Genomic DNA, 13,959 nt, shown 5'->3' on the forward strand with positions numbered 1-13,959 from the left:
GTAGTTGCTATTGAGAAATCTCCTGCTAGCCTTCTGGGTTTTCCCTTGTAAGTTACTGACTTCTTTTGTGTTGCTGTTTTACGATTTTTTTCTTTGTCACTGTATTTTATAAATTTAACTATAATATGTCTTGGTGTTGGCCTGCCTTTGTTGATTTTGTTGGGGGTTCTTGTGCCTCCTGGATTTGGATGTCTATTTCCTTTCCCAGATTTGGGAAGTTCCAGCTATTATTTCTTCAAATAAGTTTTCTGCTCCCTTGACTATCTTCTTCTTCTGGGACTCCAGTGATACAAATCTTAAGTTTGATAGAATCAGTGAGTTCCCTAAGTTTTGTTTTGCATAATTCTTTCTCTGTTTTATATAGCTTTATTGTTTTCCATTACTTTGTCTTCTGGGTCATTAATTTGTTCTTATACTTCTTCCAGCCTGTTGGTCATTGCATCAAGCGTGTTTCTAATCTTATTTATTGCACTCTTCATCTCTTTTTTAACTCTTTTATCACGGTTTTAAGGGTTCTACTAACGTCTCCATTCTTTCTCTAGTCCGCTGAGTATCCTTATGATTGTTGCTTTAAGTTCTTGGGGCGCCTGGGTGGCGCAGTCGGTTAAGCGTCCGACTTCAGCCAGGTCACGATCTCGCGGTCCGTGGGTTCGAGCCCCGCGTCGGGCTCTGGGCTGATGGCTCAGAGCCTGGAGCCTGTTTCCGATTCTGTGTCTCCCTCTCTCTCTGCCCCTCCCCCGTTCATGCTCTGTCTCTCTCTGTCCCAAAAATAAATAAACGTTGAAAAAAAAATTAAAAAAAAAATTCTCCATCAGGTATGTTAGTGATACCTGTTTCACTTAGATCTCTAGCCATGAACTTGTCTTTTCTTCCATTTGGGATACACTCTTCTATCTTCTCATTTTGTCTGAGTCTCTGCCTGCCTCTCTGTGTTAGAACAGCTAGTTGTGTCTTTGCTCTTGAAAGTAATGACCTTGTGAAAAGGAAGCCATGTATTTCCCAGGGCCTGGCGCTTCAGGCTGTCTACAGTGTGTGCTGGACGCGCTCTGCCGTTGTGTTGTGGTTGCTCTGTCCTCCAGGCCAGTTGTCCGCAGAGGTTCTCCTTGCTCTTTTTGAATAGGTGTGCTCTGGTCTGCTCGTGAAACGAGTCTCTTCACCATCTCCACTGGAACCGAGTCCCTGTAAAACTCTCTGGTCTGGAGACATGGTGAGGGCAGGGGTTTGTGTTGGTCTTCTGGGGGAGGGGCCCACGGTGCCGAGACTGAAAAGGCCGTTCCGCTGGGGCGCAGCAGGGTGGGGCTTGGTGCAGGCAGGTTAGGCGGCCAGTATCTGTGCTGTGCTGCTTTCTGCAGGTGGCTCCGTGCTTATGCTGAGGGATGGGAGAGGGAAATGGCGCCGGGCCACCTCCTTTATCCTGGGGAGGTGTCTCTGTGAACGCGGCCTCTCGGGGACGTGCTCTGAGAACGGCAAATAATCTCCCAACCGTGTGCCCCAGCTCTCTTCAGATTGTTGCTTTCGTGCTGCCTTCCGTCGGTTGTTTGCCTGTCTTTCTCTTCAAGAACAGCTTCTCTTCAGGAGCCTTCTGGGCTCTATCGCAGCCGAGCCCCCTGACTTTTAAAGCTCCAGGCTTTCAAAGTAGAGACTGTAAAGTCCTAGGGAACTGCTCTAAAGCATTTGTCTATTCAAACCGTATAGCTGAGCCTAAGTATTGTCTTTATCATCTAGCAAGGTACTGAGATATATTACCATAATCCAGAATTACAGCTTTTCAGATCGCAAGTTTATCATAAGGGCAGTAGTTTGCCCTAAAATTATGTAAGTGCCATTGAAAAAGTGGCTTGGCAGGTCATGATCTCACGGTCCGTGAGTTCGAGCCCCGCGTCGGGCTCTGGGCTGATGGCTCAGAGCCTGGAGCCTGTTTCCGATTCTGTGTCTCCCTCTCTCTCTGCCCCTCCCCCGTTCATGCTCTGTCTCTTTCTGTCCCAAAAATAAATAAACGTTGAAAAAAAAAATTAAAAAAAAAAAAAAAAGAAAAAGTGGCTTGGACATGGAATTTATGAATGGCCCGTTGTCATTTCTTTCCCCCCTTCTTGGCATCCCAGGCTTGCCTCCAATTTCAGGTCCTTTGGTTTGTTTCTGAAAGCAGAGAGAACACCTGCCTGAGGGGGCTCCTCTCCCTCGTGTGCAGTGAAAGTAAATATCAAGAACCTTATGTAAAACTGTGGAAATTTACTATGTAAGTGCTTGACAGAATATTTCCCTGCTAGTGTAATTTTTGGAAGGTGTTTCCTCCATTTATTTAAAACTACCTGTGCAATTAAAAAATGCCATGCAGGGAAAAAAACCCAAAAAACAAAAAGCAAAAAAAACCCCAAAAAACCTCTAGGCTTTAAGCCCCGCACAATTGTAAGAATGCACAAAATTCAGCCCCTCTCACTTTCCAAGCCATTGACGATGGAGAAACATTCTCCTCGGGTGTTCCTGGTGTGCTCCTCTCTTTCTCCCTCCCTTTTCCACGATCGCGGCACCCTCCCCTCGACAGCAGCCAGGATCTGTTTCTCCCCTAAACTACATCTCTGCATTTCTTACCTTCTTGGATGTAGCCCCTTCTCTCTGTTTAGTTGTAGAATTTGTTCCGTCAGTCTTCAGGTTGATTTCTAGGGTATTTAGCTTGATCTGATAGTTACCTAGTTGCGTTTGTGGGACCAGGCAAGCCTAGTGTCCTCCTGCTCTGCCACCGTCTTCCTGTCTCCTAACGATTCTATTTAAACATTTAATGCTAAATATCATCCTAGAAATTTTATGTGAATTAACATATGCAATCCCAACAAGAGCCCTATGGGGTCCCATGGATACTGTTCTTCCCATGTTAAAGATGAGAAAAGGGAGACACAGAGGGCATAAGTTGTTTGTCCTAGGGCACACACCTAGGAAGGCTGAGCTGGGATTTGAGTTAGGTTTCAACCTATTGCCTTAGTTCTTACTGTGCTTAGTATCATGTTGAGAAGGCATGTTTTGGATTTTTGTAGAGGGCCATGAAGGCTATGTCAATGAACTTTGAGTTTTTGATAAGATATTTTCAGTCATCTGTAATTTAATGGCATTTTGTTTGGAATAATATTTATATTTCTAAGTGAAATAAGTCAGAGAGAGACAAATACCATATGATTTCACTTATATTAGAATCTAAAAACCAAACACAACAATAACAGACCAATAAATACAGAGAACAAACTGGTGGTGGCCAAAGGAGAGAGGGCTGGGGGTGATGGGTGAGATAGGTGAAGGGAGTTAAGAGGTGCAAACTTCCAGTTATAGAATAAGTCACAAGGATAAAAAGTACAGAATAGAGTCCATAATACTGTATTAATTTTGTATGGTAACAAATGATAATTACACTTATTGTGGGGAGCATTGCATAATGTGTAGAATTATCAAATCATTGTGTTGTATACCTGAAACATAATATGTCAACTATACTTTAATTTAAAAAGACTAAATCTTAGGGGGGGTGCCTGAGTGGCTCAGTTGGTCAAGCATCCAACTCTTGATTTCAGCTCAGGTCATGAGCTTACAGTTCAGGAGATCGAGTCCCACATCGGGCTCGTGCTGACAGCGTGGAGCCTGCTTGGGATTCTCTCTCCCTCTCTCTCTGCTGCTCCCCTGCTCACTCTCTCTCTCTCTCAAAATAAATAAATAAATATTTAAAACTTCAATCCTAGAAATTTATAGTTCATATTCTGATTATAGAAATAACTATGGCATATTGTAGAGAATTAAGAAAATACCTGAGGTATAAGGAGAAAAGTTTTTTTTTTTAAGGTTCTGTTCTCTATTAAAGGGATTTTTCCTTTTTTTTTTTTTTAAGGTTTATTTATTTTTGAGAGAGAGAGCACCAGTGAGGAAGGGACACGGAGGGGGACAGAGGATCAGAAGTGGGCTAACAGCAGCGAGCTCGATATGAGGCTCAAACTCACAAACCATGAGATCATGACCTGAGCTGACGTTGGACGCTCAACCGACCGAGCCACCCAGGTTCCACAAGAGAAAAGTTTAATTGCCAGTAACCACAGGTTGTTGAGATAACAATATTAATATTTTAATGTTTTCCTGGTCCATATATATAGTTTTGGCGTTTTTTACTAAAGATTTACAAAGTAGATATAGGTTTTATTTCTCCCGTAAGTTTTTACTGTGGAAATTTATAAATATAGCCAAATGTAATAAGGGTAACCATAATGATCCCCAGTGGAACCATCACCCGTATTTAATCCTTGTTACCATTTGTCAGCCTTGTACCCCCACCGCCCCCAGTCTTTTTGTTTCAGCCTCTTAAAGCAAATCCCCAACATTGAGTCAGCATGATAGTGGTTCGTTGGTTGTCATAATTGCCAGAAATTGATTATCATTTATTTTTTTATATCCAAGACCAAGAAAGGGAGATGTTAGCAGCTACTTTTAAGGTTTTCACTTCAAGCATCTGTGATGCTTGGAGAATGTTAGTTGAGAAGGCTCCACAAGAACATGGCACTTTGGAGAGGATGGTGATGGATTTTGTTTTCGTATATAGAATTTGGCTTACCTGTGTCTGGTTTTTTTGTTTCTTATCCCTCTCTTTCCATACACCTGCAGTTCTTGTGTTGCTGGGACCATGTCATATTTTTCTCTGTGTGTTCAGCACTCAGTATAAGATGGGCCAGGGTTTCTGGTTAGAATAACTACTCAACAGACAGCTGGCATGAAATGTTGGCAGGGCAGAATTTCTGAAATTGGAATGAGGTAGCAAAATGGTCGATGGCGATATTCCTTAATCTCAGTTAGTATTAGTGAGCTATATAATCCACCAACTATTTCAGAGTGTTGAAAAGTGGATGGGCAATTCTTTTGATGATCGAAAACATATTTCCTAAGAATCACTGTATTTTTTCCTAAGAAATACATTGGTAGAAATAATAATAGCAAATATTTGTAGACTGTTATGACTAGGAGGCAGTGTTTCCAATAGTTTACATAGATTGACTTCTTTCTCAGGGCATCTGGGTGGCTCAGTCTGTGAAGTGTCCAACTCCTGGTTTTGGCTGAGATCATGATTTCACAGTCGTGAGGTCACGCGCTGCATGGAGCCTGCTTCATATTCTCTCCCTCTTCCTCTGCCCCTCCCCAACTCACATACATGCTTTCTCTCTCCAAAAAATAAAATAAATGAAGGAAAAAACCTTATTTCTCATAACAAACCTAATACCCTTATATTACAGATAAGGAAACGGACTTATAAAAAACAATTCTTGTAAAGTTCACTATCTTTTTCTTTTGGGGGTACAGTTTTATTCATTTTAATGCAGGTGTAAATGTATGTAATCACCACCATCATCCGATGCAGAGCAGTCCCATCAGCTCCCCAAATTCCCCTCCTGTTTTCTCTTCATAATCATCCTTCACCACATCTGTAACTACCGGCAACCACTAGACCCCTACAGGCTTGTCTTTTTGAGAGTGTCATATAAATGAACTCATACCATATGTAAACTTTTGAGGCTGGCTTCTTTCACTCAGCATAATGCTTTTGACATTCATCCATCACGGCTTCATCTGGCTAAGCGTTCACCATTCTTGCTGGTTAATACTCCATTAATTAATAAAATATATATAATATAATACATATCATAGTTTATCCGCTCATCCATCCACTGAAGGGTATTTGGGTTGTTTCCGGTTCTTGGCTGCTATAAACATTTGTGTACAGATTTTTGTGCCTATTTCTCTAGTGTGTATAGCCAGGAATAGGAATGTTGGGTCCTATGGGGATTGTATATTTAACATTATAAGAAACTACCAAACTGTGCTCCAGGCTGTCTACCGTCCTGCATTTCCACTAATGATGCATGAAAGTTCCAGTTGCTCCACACCTCGGTCGTCATTTAGCATTGTCTGTATTTTACTTTTAATTTTAGGCATTCTAAATGAACGTGTATTACAAGCTCATTGTGACTTTAACTTACATTTCCCTAGTGACTAATGATGTTCAGCAGATACGTCTTTCGCTTATTTGCCATCCTTGTATCTTTCTTGGCTGAAGCGTTTATGTTTTGGTGAAGAAAGTCTGCTCTAATGAGATGCTTCATTTTGTCTTTAAAGTTTACTCATTTTTAGAGAAAGAGAGAGAGAGGGCAAGTGTGAGCTGAGGAGGGGCAGAGGGAGAGGGAGAGAAAGAGGATCCCAAGCAGACTCGGTGCTGTCAGCACAGAACCCGATGTGGGGCTTGATTCCATGAACCACGAGATCATGACCTGAGCCAAAATCAGGAGTCGGATACTTAACCAACTGAGCCATCCAGGCGTCCCGATGAGACATTTCATTTTAAATTTTCGAATTTTTCTTTCTTTTTTTTTTTTTTTTTTGTAGTTTCAAGTTTTTATTTAAATTCCAGTTAGTTAACATATATTGTAATGTTCGTTTCAGGAGCAGAATTTAGTGATTTTTTATTTACGTATAAAACCCAGTGCTCGGGGTGCCTGGGTGGCGCAGTCGGTTAAGCGTCCGACTTCAGCCAGGTCACGATCTCGCGGTCCGTGGGTTCGAGCCCCGCGTCAGGCTCTGGGCTGATGGCTCAGAGCCTGGAGCCTGTTTCCGATTCTGTGTCTCCCTCTCTCTCTGCCCCTCCCCCGTTCATGCTCTGTCTCTCTCTGTCCCAAAAATAAATAAAAGTTGAAAAAAATTAAAAAAAAAAAAAACAAAAAAAAACAAAACCCAGTGCTCATCACACATGCCCTCCTTAGTACCGATCATCCATTTAACCCATCCCCCCAGCTCCCCTCCCCTCCAGCAACCCTCAGTTTGTTCTCTATAGTTAAGAATCTGTTTTATGATTTGCCTCTCTCATTTTTCCTCCTATGCTCATCTGTTTCATTTCTTAAATTCCACATAGGCGTGAAATCATATAGTATTTGTCTGTCTTTGATGGACTTTTTTCGCTTAGCATAGTACACTCTAACTCCATCCATGTTGTTGCAAATGGCAAGATTTCATTCTTTTTGATGTCTGAGTAATATTCCAGGCCACAACTTCTTCATCCATTCATCAGTCAGTGGACATTTGAGCTATTTCCACAATTTGGCTATTGTTGGTAATGCTACTATAAACATCGGGGTGCATGTATCCCTTTGAATCGGTATTTTGGTATCCTTTGGGTAGATATCTAGTGCAAATTGTTGGATTGTAGGATAGTTCTATTTTTTACTTTTTGAAGACCCTCCATACTGTTTTCCAGAGTGGCTGCACTAGTTTGCATTCTGACTTTTCTCGACATCCTCGCCAACATCTGTTGTTTCCTGTGTGGTTAATGTTAGCTATTCTGACAGGTGTGAGGTGATACCTCGTCGTTTTGATTTGTATTTCCCTGATGATGAGTGATTTTGACCATCTTTTCCTGTGTCTGTCGGTCATCTGTATGTTTTGGGAGAAATGTCCATTCATGTCTTCTGCCCATTTCTTCACTGGATTATTTCTTTTTTGGGTGTTGAGTTTGATAAGTTCTTTATAGATGGTGGATACTAACCCTTTATCAGCTATGTCATTTGCAAATACGTTCTCCCTAAATGTGAGACAGAAAACCATCAAAATCCTAGAGGGTTACAGGCAGGAATCTCTTTGACATTGGCTGTAGCAACTTCTTACTAAATATCTCTCCTGAGGCAAGGGCAATAAAAGCAAACATGAACTGTTGGGACTTCATCAAAATAAGAAGCTTCTGCACAGTGAAGGAAACAATCAACAAGACCAAAAGACAACCTTTGGAATTTGTTTTCTAATTCTTCTGACCACTCCTTTACTGTGAATTGAGGATATTTGTGATGAGGGCTTGGTCTGATAATGTTGATGTGTGTGTGTGTGTGTGTGTGTATATATATATAGATAGATGTGTGTATATATATATACACATATATGTGTGTGTATATGTATATATATATGTGTATATATGTGTGTGTGTGTGTGTGTGTATATATATATATATATATATTATATCTTTGCCTTCTAATTCACTAACAAAATATTTCACTCCAATGTGCCTTAAAAGTAAGACTTTGAGGGGCGCCTGGGTGGCTCAGTCGGTTGGGCGGCCGACTTCAGCTCAGGTCATGATCTCACGGTCCATGAGCTCGAGCCCCGCGTCAGGCTCTGTGCTGACAGCTCAGAGCCTGGAGCCTGTTTCAGATTCTGTGTCTCCCTCTCTCTCTGCCCCTCCCCCGTTCATGCTCTGTCTCTCTCTGTCTCAAAAAAAAATAAATAAATAAATAAACGTTAAAAAAAATTAAAAAAAAAAAAAGTAAGACTTTGAAAGTCTATTTTTATCTTCTTGTTTTGATGTAATTAGGATGTACCTGTAATACAAGTTAAAACGTTGTGGTCTAGCAATACATGTGCTAACTTGAAGTGCTTGTGATTTATAACTGAGTCACGGTGATTTGGATTGTGCTTTGTAACAGTACAACGTAGTAAGTTGCACATATACAATGCAGTTGTTGCAACTATAGGATTCTGCTGTGGTATGTAAGCAGCCAGAAACAATACTTAAACAATGAGCGTGGCCCTGTTCTAGCAATGCCTTATAGAATTTGTGAATTAATATCTATGGAATTTGATTTTTTCATATGTCATAAGATAATAGTCTTTAAAATTTTTTTTTCAACCATTAAAAAAATCAGTGTGAGTCCATCACTAAGAATGGTAAAAGCCAGGGGCACCTGGGTGGCTCAGTCGGTTAAGCGTCCGACTTCAGCTCAGGTCATGATCTCACGGTTTGTGGGTTCCAGCCTGTGTCAGGCTCTGTGCTGACAGCTCAGAGCCTGGGGCCTGCTTCCAATTCTGTGTCTGCCTCTCTCTCTGTCCCTCTCCCCCTCATGCTCTGTCTCTTTCTCTCAAAAATAAACGAACGTTAAAAATTTTTTTCTTTTAATTTTAAGGATGAATAATGAAATAGGATCTAAATAAATTTTAAAATACCCATCCATCATTAAACTTTACAGAAAGGTGGTCTCAGTGTGTAAATATGAAGTAAGTCCTCTTTGCCGCCCAGATGCCTTACAAGACACGTTTACAAGGATGGTTTTAGGATGAAGATTAGTATCTGGTTTTCTCATAATAGAAATTGGTATAATTGCAGTAGTTTTCTGCTATTCACGCGTAATCCTAATAGCAATCGGATAATGTCGGTTCCATTACGATCCTCCTGCTTTAGGTTACAGAAATGAAACATGGAGAGGTTATTAATTAACCGTGGTTAAATAGATGCATATATTGTATATTATAGGCACTATAATATATATTACGTTATTTATTGTATACAATGTTATATGTTATGTTACATATTGTATATAATATATATATATAATATATATGTTATATGTATGTTATGTATTGTGTCTCATACATGTGTTATATGTTGTCATACGTCATATATTGTGTATAATATTTACGATACATATTATGTTATATGTTCTATATTACGCATGCGTATGCTGTGGCAGTGCCAACATAGAGCAGATATACAGCAAACACACAACGGTGCCAGGTTTTGAAACAGAATTTTGTGCCCGAGTCCACTTCTAACCAGTACATCCCAGGGCCTCTCCTTTCCCACGCGTCGCGGGATCGGGGCGAGTTCCTCAGGAGCAGAAAGGCAACGTGAGGAGGGAGGGCTGAGGGTCACCGTGCAGCCTGTCCCGGCTTGCGGGCGTCGTGCCAGGAGAAACCTCACCGGCGGCTGGAATCCGGCCGACGCTGGGCCGCCCTTTTCTCTTTTGCACCACGCTGCGTCTCCCTCCCTCGCCTGGTTCCTTTCTCAGTGCCTTGTTTTGCCTTCTCAGGTGTCCGCCTTTCCCTGGGAAAAGGAGGAGAAAATGATCAAGTTCCAGGTGAGCTGGAGTTTTCACTTCCGTCACTGAGCGCATTATTTCACTTCTCCCTGAGGGGGACACGCTTTTTTCTCCTCCTTGCCAAGAAGAAAGAACTACAGCAGATGTTTAAGACCATCCAGGTGCCACGCAGTTTCTTTTTAAAGCACGTTTTCCTTCCAGTTTCTGTTTTATGTCCTTCTTACTGCGCAAGCAATAGCGTGCAAGAGAAACAGACATTTTAAAAAATGGGAGGCACCTGACCGGCTCAGCCGGCGGGGTGTGTGACTCTTGATCTCGGGGTTGTGGGTTTGAGCCCCACATCGGGTATAGAGATTACTAAAAAATAAAACCTTTTAAAAAAAGAATTTTTAATTTTTTTTTATTTATTTATTTTTTCAACGTTTATTTATTTTTGGGACAGAGAGAGACAGAGCATGAACGGGGGAGGGGCAGAGAGAGAGGGAGACACAGAATCGGAAACTGGCTCCAGGCTCCGAGCCGTCAGCCCAGAGCCCGACGCGGGGCTCGAACTCACGGACCGCGAGATCGTGACCTGGCTGAAGTCGGACGCTTAACCGACTGCGCCACCCAGGCGCCCCTAAATTTTTTTTTTAATGTTTATTTATTTCTGAGACAGAGAGAGACAGAGCATGAACGGGGGAGGGGCAGAGAGAGAGGGAGACACAGAATCGGAAACTGGCTCCAGGCTCTGAGCCGTCAGCCCAGAGCCCGACGCGGGGCTCGAACTCACGGACCGCAAGATCGCGACCTGAGCTGAAGTCGGACGCTTAACCGACTGAGCCACCCAGGTGCCCCAAAAAATAATTTTTAAAAAAACTTTATTTATTTGAGAGAAAGAGAGAGAGTGTGTGAGCAGGGGAGGGGCAGAGAAACAGGGAGAGAGAATCTTAAGCAGGCTCCATGCTGGGCGTGGCACCCAATTCGATGTGGGGCTCAATCTCGGGACTATGAGATCATGACCTGAGCTGAAATCGAGTCAGACACTTAACTGACTGAGCCACCCAGGTGCCCCTGCCAAAAAACAAAACAAAACAAAAAGTTTTAAAATGAAAAGGCCCACACATTATTCTGCTTATAAATTACCTTTTTCCACAGTCACTTCATATGCATTATGATATGCAATAATAGCTATAATTTTGAATTTTTTTCACTTAAAATTATTTCACCTAACATGTGTCATCTTTTATTAATTTCAATGAACTGCCGTCCCTGCCCCCTTTTCAACTATGCCCCATTCACAAGTTAAGTTCTTGGGAATTCTAGCAGTTTAAGGCAACAGTATCGGTTTTACTACCAACAGTCTTTCCAAAAAAGCAATTCTGAGAGAATTCTGATATAATTTATCCTTCTGTTGTACGGACTCAAAACTAAAAAAAAAAAAAATCTTTTTTCCTAATGCCTCGGCTACTTTATAAAAAAAATACCGAAAAGGTGGTTCTGTCTAACCGAATCCTACTGAAGCTGAACGCAGAAAAAAAATGTGTGAGATGTTTTCAGACAAAAAGAGCTAGATTTTGTTTTTCTTCCCAAGACCTGAAGCTTTCTTCGCGTGTGTCTGTGGATGTGTCCTTGTGTTTCACTCCTTGTATATTAACTCATTTTGTTAGACCGACAGACTTCACTAAAAAAAATTTTAGACTATAGGACAGGCAGGCACTTTGCACCTGTTCCTTTATTCACTGCCCCGAGGGGAATTTAGAATAATCTGCAATGTTAACATGAAGGTAAGACAGCCCTGGAGGTCCAAGTCCTGCTCGCGTTCCTCCAGCAGACAAGAGTCTGGCCAACTCCAAAGCCTTTCCCTCCTGGATCAAGAGTATCAGGCTCATCGTTTGGGAGGAAAGAGAGGCAAAACAAAACAAAACAAAATCCAAAACCAAACCAGTGTTCTCTCGCAGAGACTGAAGGCCTCGGGTCGTGATATTTAGAGCTCCAGCCAGAACAGATGCAGCGTTGACCCGGTCTTCATATAAAAGATTTAAACCCCCTGCAGTAAAAAGTTAGAAGACAAACAGCAAAGTAGAATGCGAAGTACTTACAGCGTATTTGGAAGAAAAGGACTGAATGTCCCCCAAACGAATATTTGGAATGCGACAAGAAATAGAGACGCCCAGCAAATACGTGAAGAGGAAATGGTCTTCATTGCTAGCCACCTTTGTAAACATTTTGCTAAATAGCTGGTGTTTACTTTCCATGTCTACTTCTGAGATTATCAGAGGTTTTTTTTGTTTTGTTTTTTTTAGGTATTCATGTCTAGTGTTGGCCAGGGTATAGAGGTTTAGGAATTTATACTTGGAAGAAGAAGAAGAAGCAAGAAAAATCTTTTTGGAGGAAACACCTGTCGTTAAGAGCTCAAAACACTAAAAGCTGTCCTTCAGCATTACCATTTCTACTTTTTGGAATTTATTTTAAGGGGATGAGCCAGGGTCTCTGTGAAAGGAATTTTTTTTTTCAGCCTTGTTTATAATAGATAAGCTGAAACTAAGTCAGCATGCATCGTTTGGATCAGTGCATTGCATCCTAGGCCATCAATTCCTTGACTTACTATACAGCCCCGCAATGGGATGAAAGCTGGTCGTAAGAGTGATTATGATAACAGTTAACATCTATCGGGTACTTAGGTCACTCATTTTATTATCAGTACCCTATGCTGCGCGTATCAGCATGCAGGTGAGAGAATCAAGAACTTTTCCAAGGTCACATAGCTAGCATGAGGCAGAGCCTTCCCGCGTGAAGCCTTGCCCACATCACAACATTATAAACGCTGCACACTCCAGAGGGGGTACAGAGGACGAACTAGACGCTTCAACAGTAAGGGTGACTTTAAAATATCGGTAGCCCATGATGCCACAGTTCCAGGGACTTACCTGTAAGAGCGCCAACAAAAAGGGAGCAATTTATTTGTTTGTGTGGCAGCAACTTGGTGTGCAAGGAGTTCTTTTCTTGCAGCCCTTTTGGTGGCTGGAATGAGTAGTGTAGAAGGCAAACAGAAGGCAGCTACTTCGATTGGGTCCCCAGATTCTAGAACAGCTCCCCATCCTTGACACACACTTCATGCTGCCCCCTTCCATAAGCATGGTCTGCGTGTGCTTGGTGTTTATAGGAGCCGGTGATGTTCAAGGATGTGGCCGTGGTCTTCAGTGAGGAGGAGCTGGGGCTGCTGGGCCCCACCCAGAGGAAGCTGTACCGAGACGTGATGCTGGAGAACTTCCGGAACCTGGTCTCTGTGGGTGAGGACAGGCATGCAGTGACTGAATGCCAGCCGCCTTGGGGTGTCTTTAAATGTGCTCGGGTGTTTCAAGCTCTGGGACTCTTGAAACCATCCTCTGAGCTTGGCCAAATAAGAGACCTAATAATCCCTGTACAACACAGACAAGATGTCTCTGTCTAGGCAAAAATCCGTCCTTCCAACTATGTAAATGGGCAAATTGTGGTTCTGCAACATGGTTTGTTGTGAAATCAATTTGGTGAGTTGCTCAGCTTCTTCCCTCCCCCCACCCCAGGGTGCCAGTAATGGTAACTGTTTATTAACTTGATGTTTCAGAGGTTTTTTATTTTTTGGTTTTTGTTTTTTGCTTTAACAATGTATTTGTAGGGGTGCCCGGGTGGCTCAGTCGGTTAAGTGTATGACTTTGGCTCGGATCATGATCTCACAGTTTGGTGGGTTCGAGCCCAGCATCAGGCTCTGTGTGCTCATGGCCTGGAGCCTGCTTCGGATTCTGTGTCTCCCTCTCTCTCTCTGCCACTCCCCTGCTTGCCCTCTCTCTCTATCTCAAAAATAAATAAACATTGACAAAATTTTAAAAAAATGTTTTTGTAAATAACTTCAAATGTACAGAACATTTGCCAAGGCAAAGAACAAGAACACCCCTATAGCTTCTACCTAGATTCACCTATAGTAACATTATACCCCATTTATTTTTGTAAAATAAAATATTTTTTCTCTCTCCAAATATATTTGTGTGTATATATGAAAACATATGTATATGTATGATAATTTTTTCTGAGCTACTAGAGGGTAAATTGCATACGACATGGCCCTTTA

General features: G+C 41.9%; 1 protein-coding gene across 3 annotated transcripts in view; it reads left to right on the forward strand.

Moving 5' to 3' along the window:
- Positions 1-13,959, forward strand: part of ZNF112 (zinc finger protein 112) — a 33,765-nt gene that overhangs the window by 6,014 nt on the left and 13,792 nt on the right. The window contains exons 2-3 of one of the 3 annotated variants that reach the window (XM_003997732.6): positions 9,864-9,911; positions 13,018-13,144. In XM_003997732.6, coding sequence (XP_003997781.3) covers positions 9,897-9,911; positions 13,018-13,144 — 142 coding nt within the window. In that variant the 5' untranslated portion in view covers positions 9,864-9,896. The other 2 variants (XM_019819424.3, XM_019819425.3) reach the window with 2 other exon arrangements.

This window comes from Felis catus, chromosome E2 (assembly GCF_018350175.1).
Source record: "Felis catus isolate Fca126 chromosome E2, F.catus_Fca126_mat1.0, whole genome shotgun sequence".
NCBI classification, from domain to species: Eukaryota; Metazoa; Chordata; class Mammalia; order Carnivora; family Felidae; genus Felis; species Felis catus.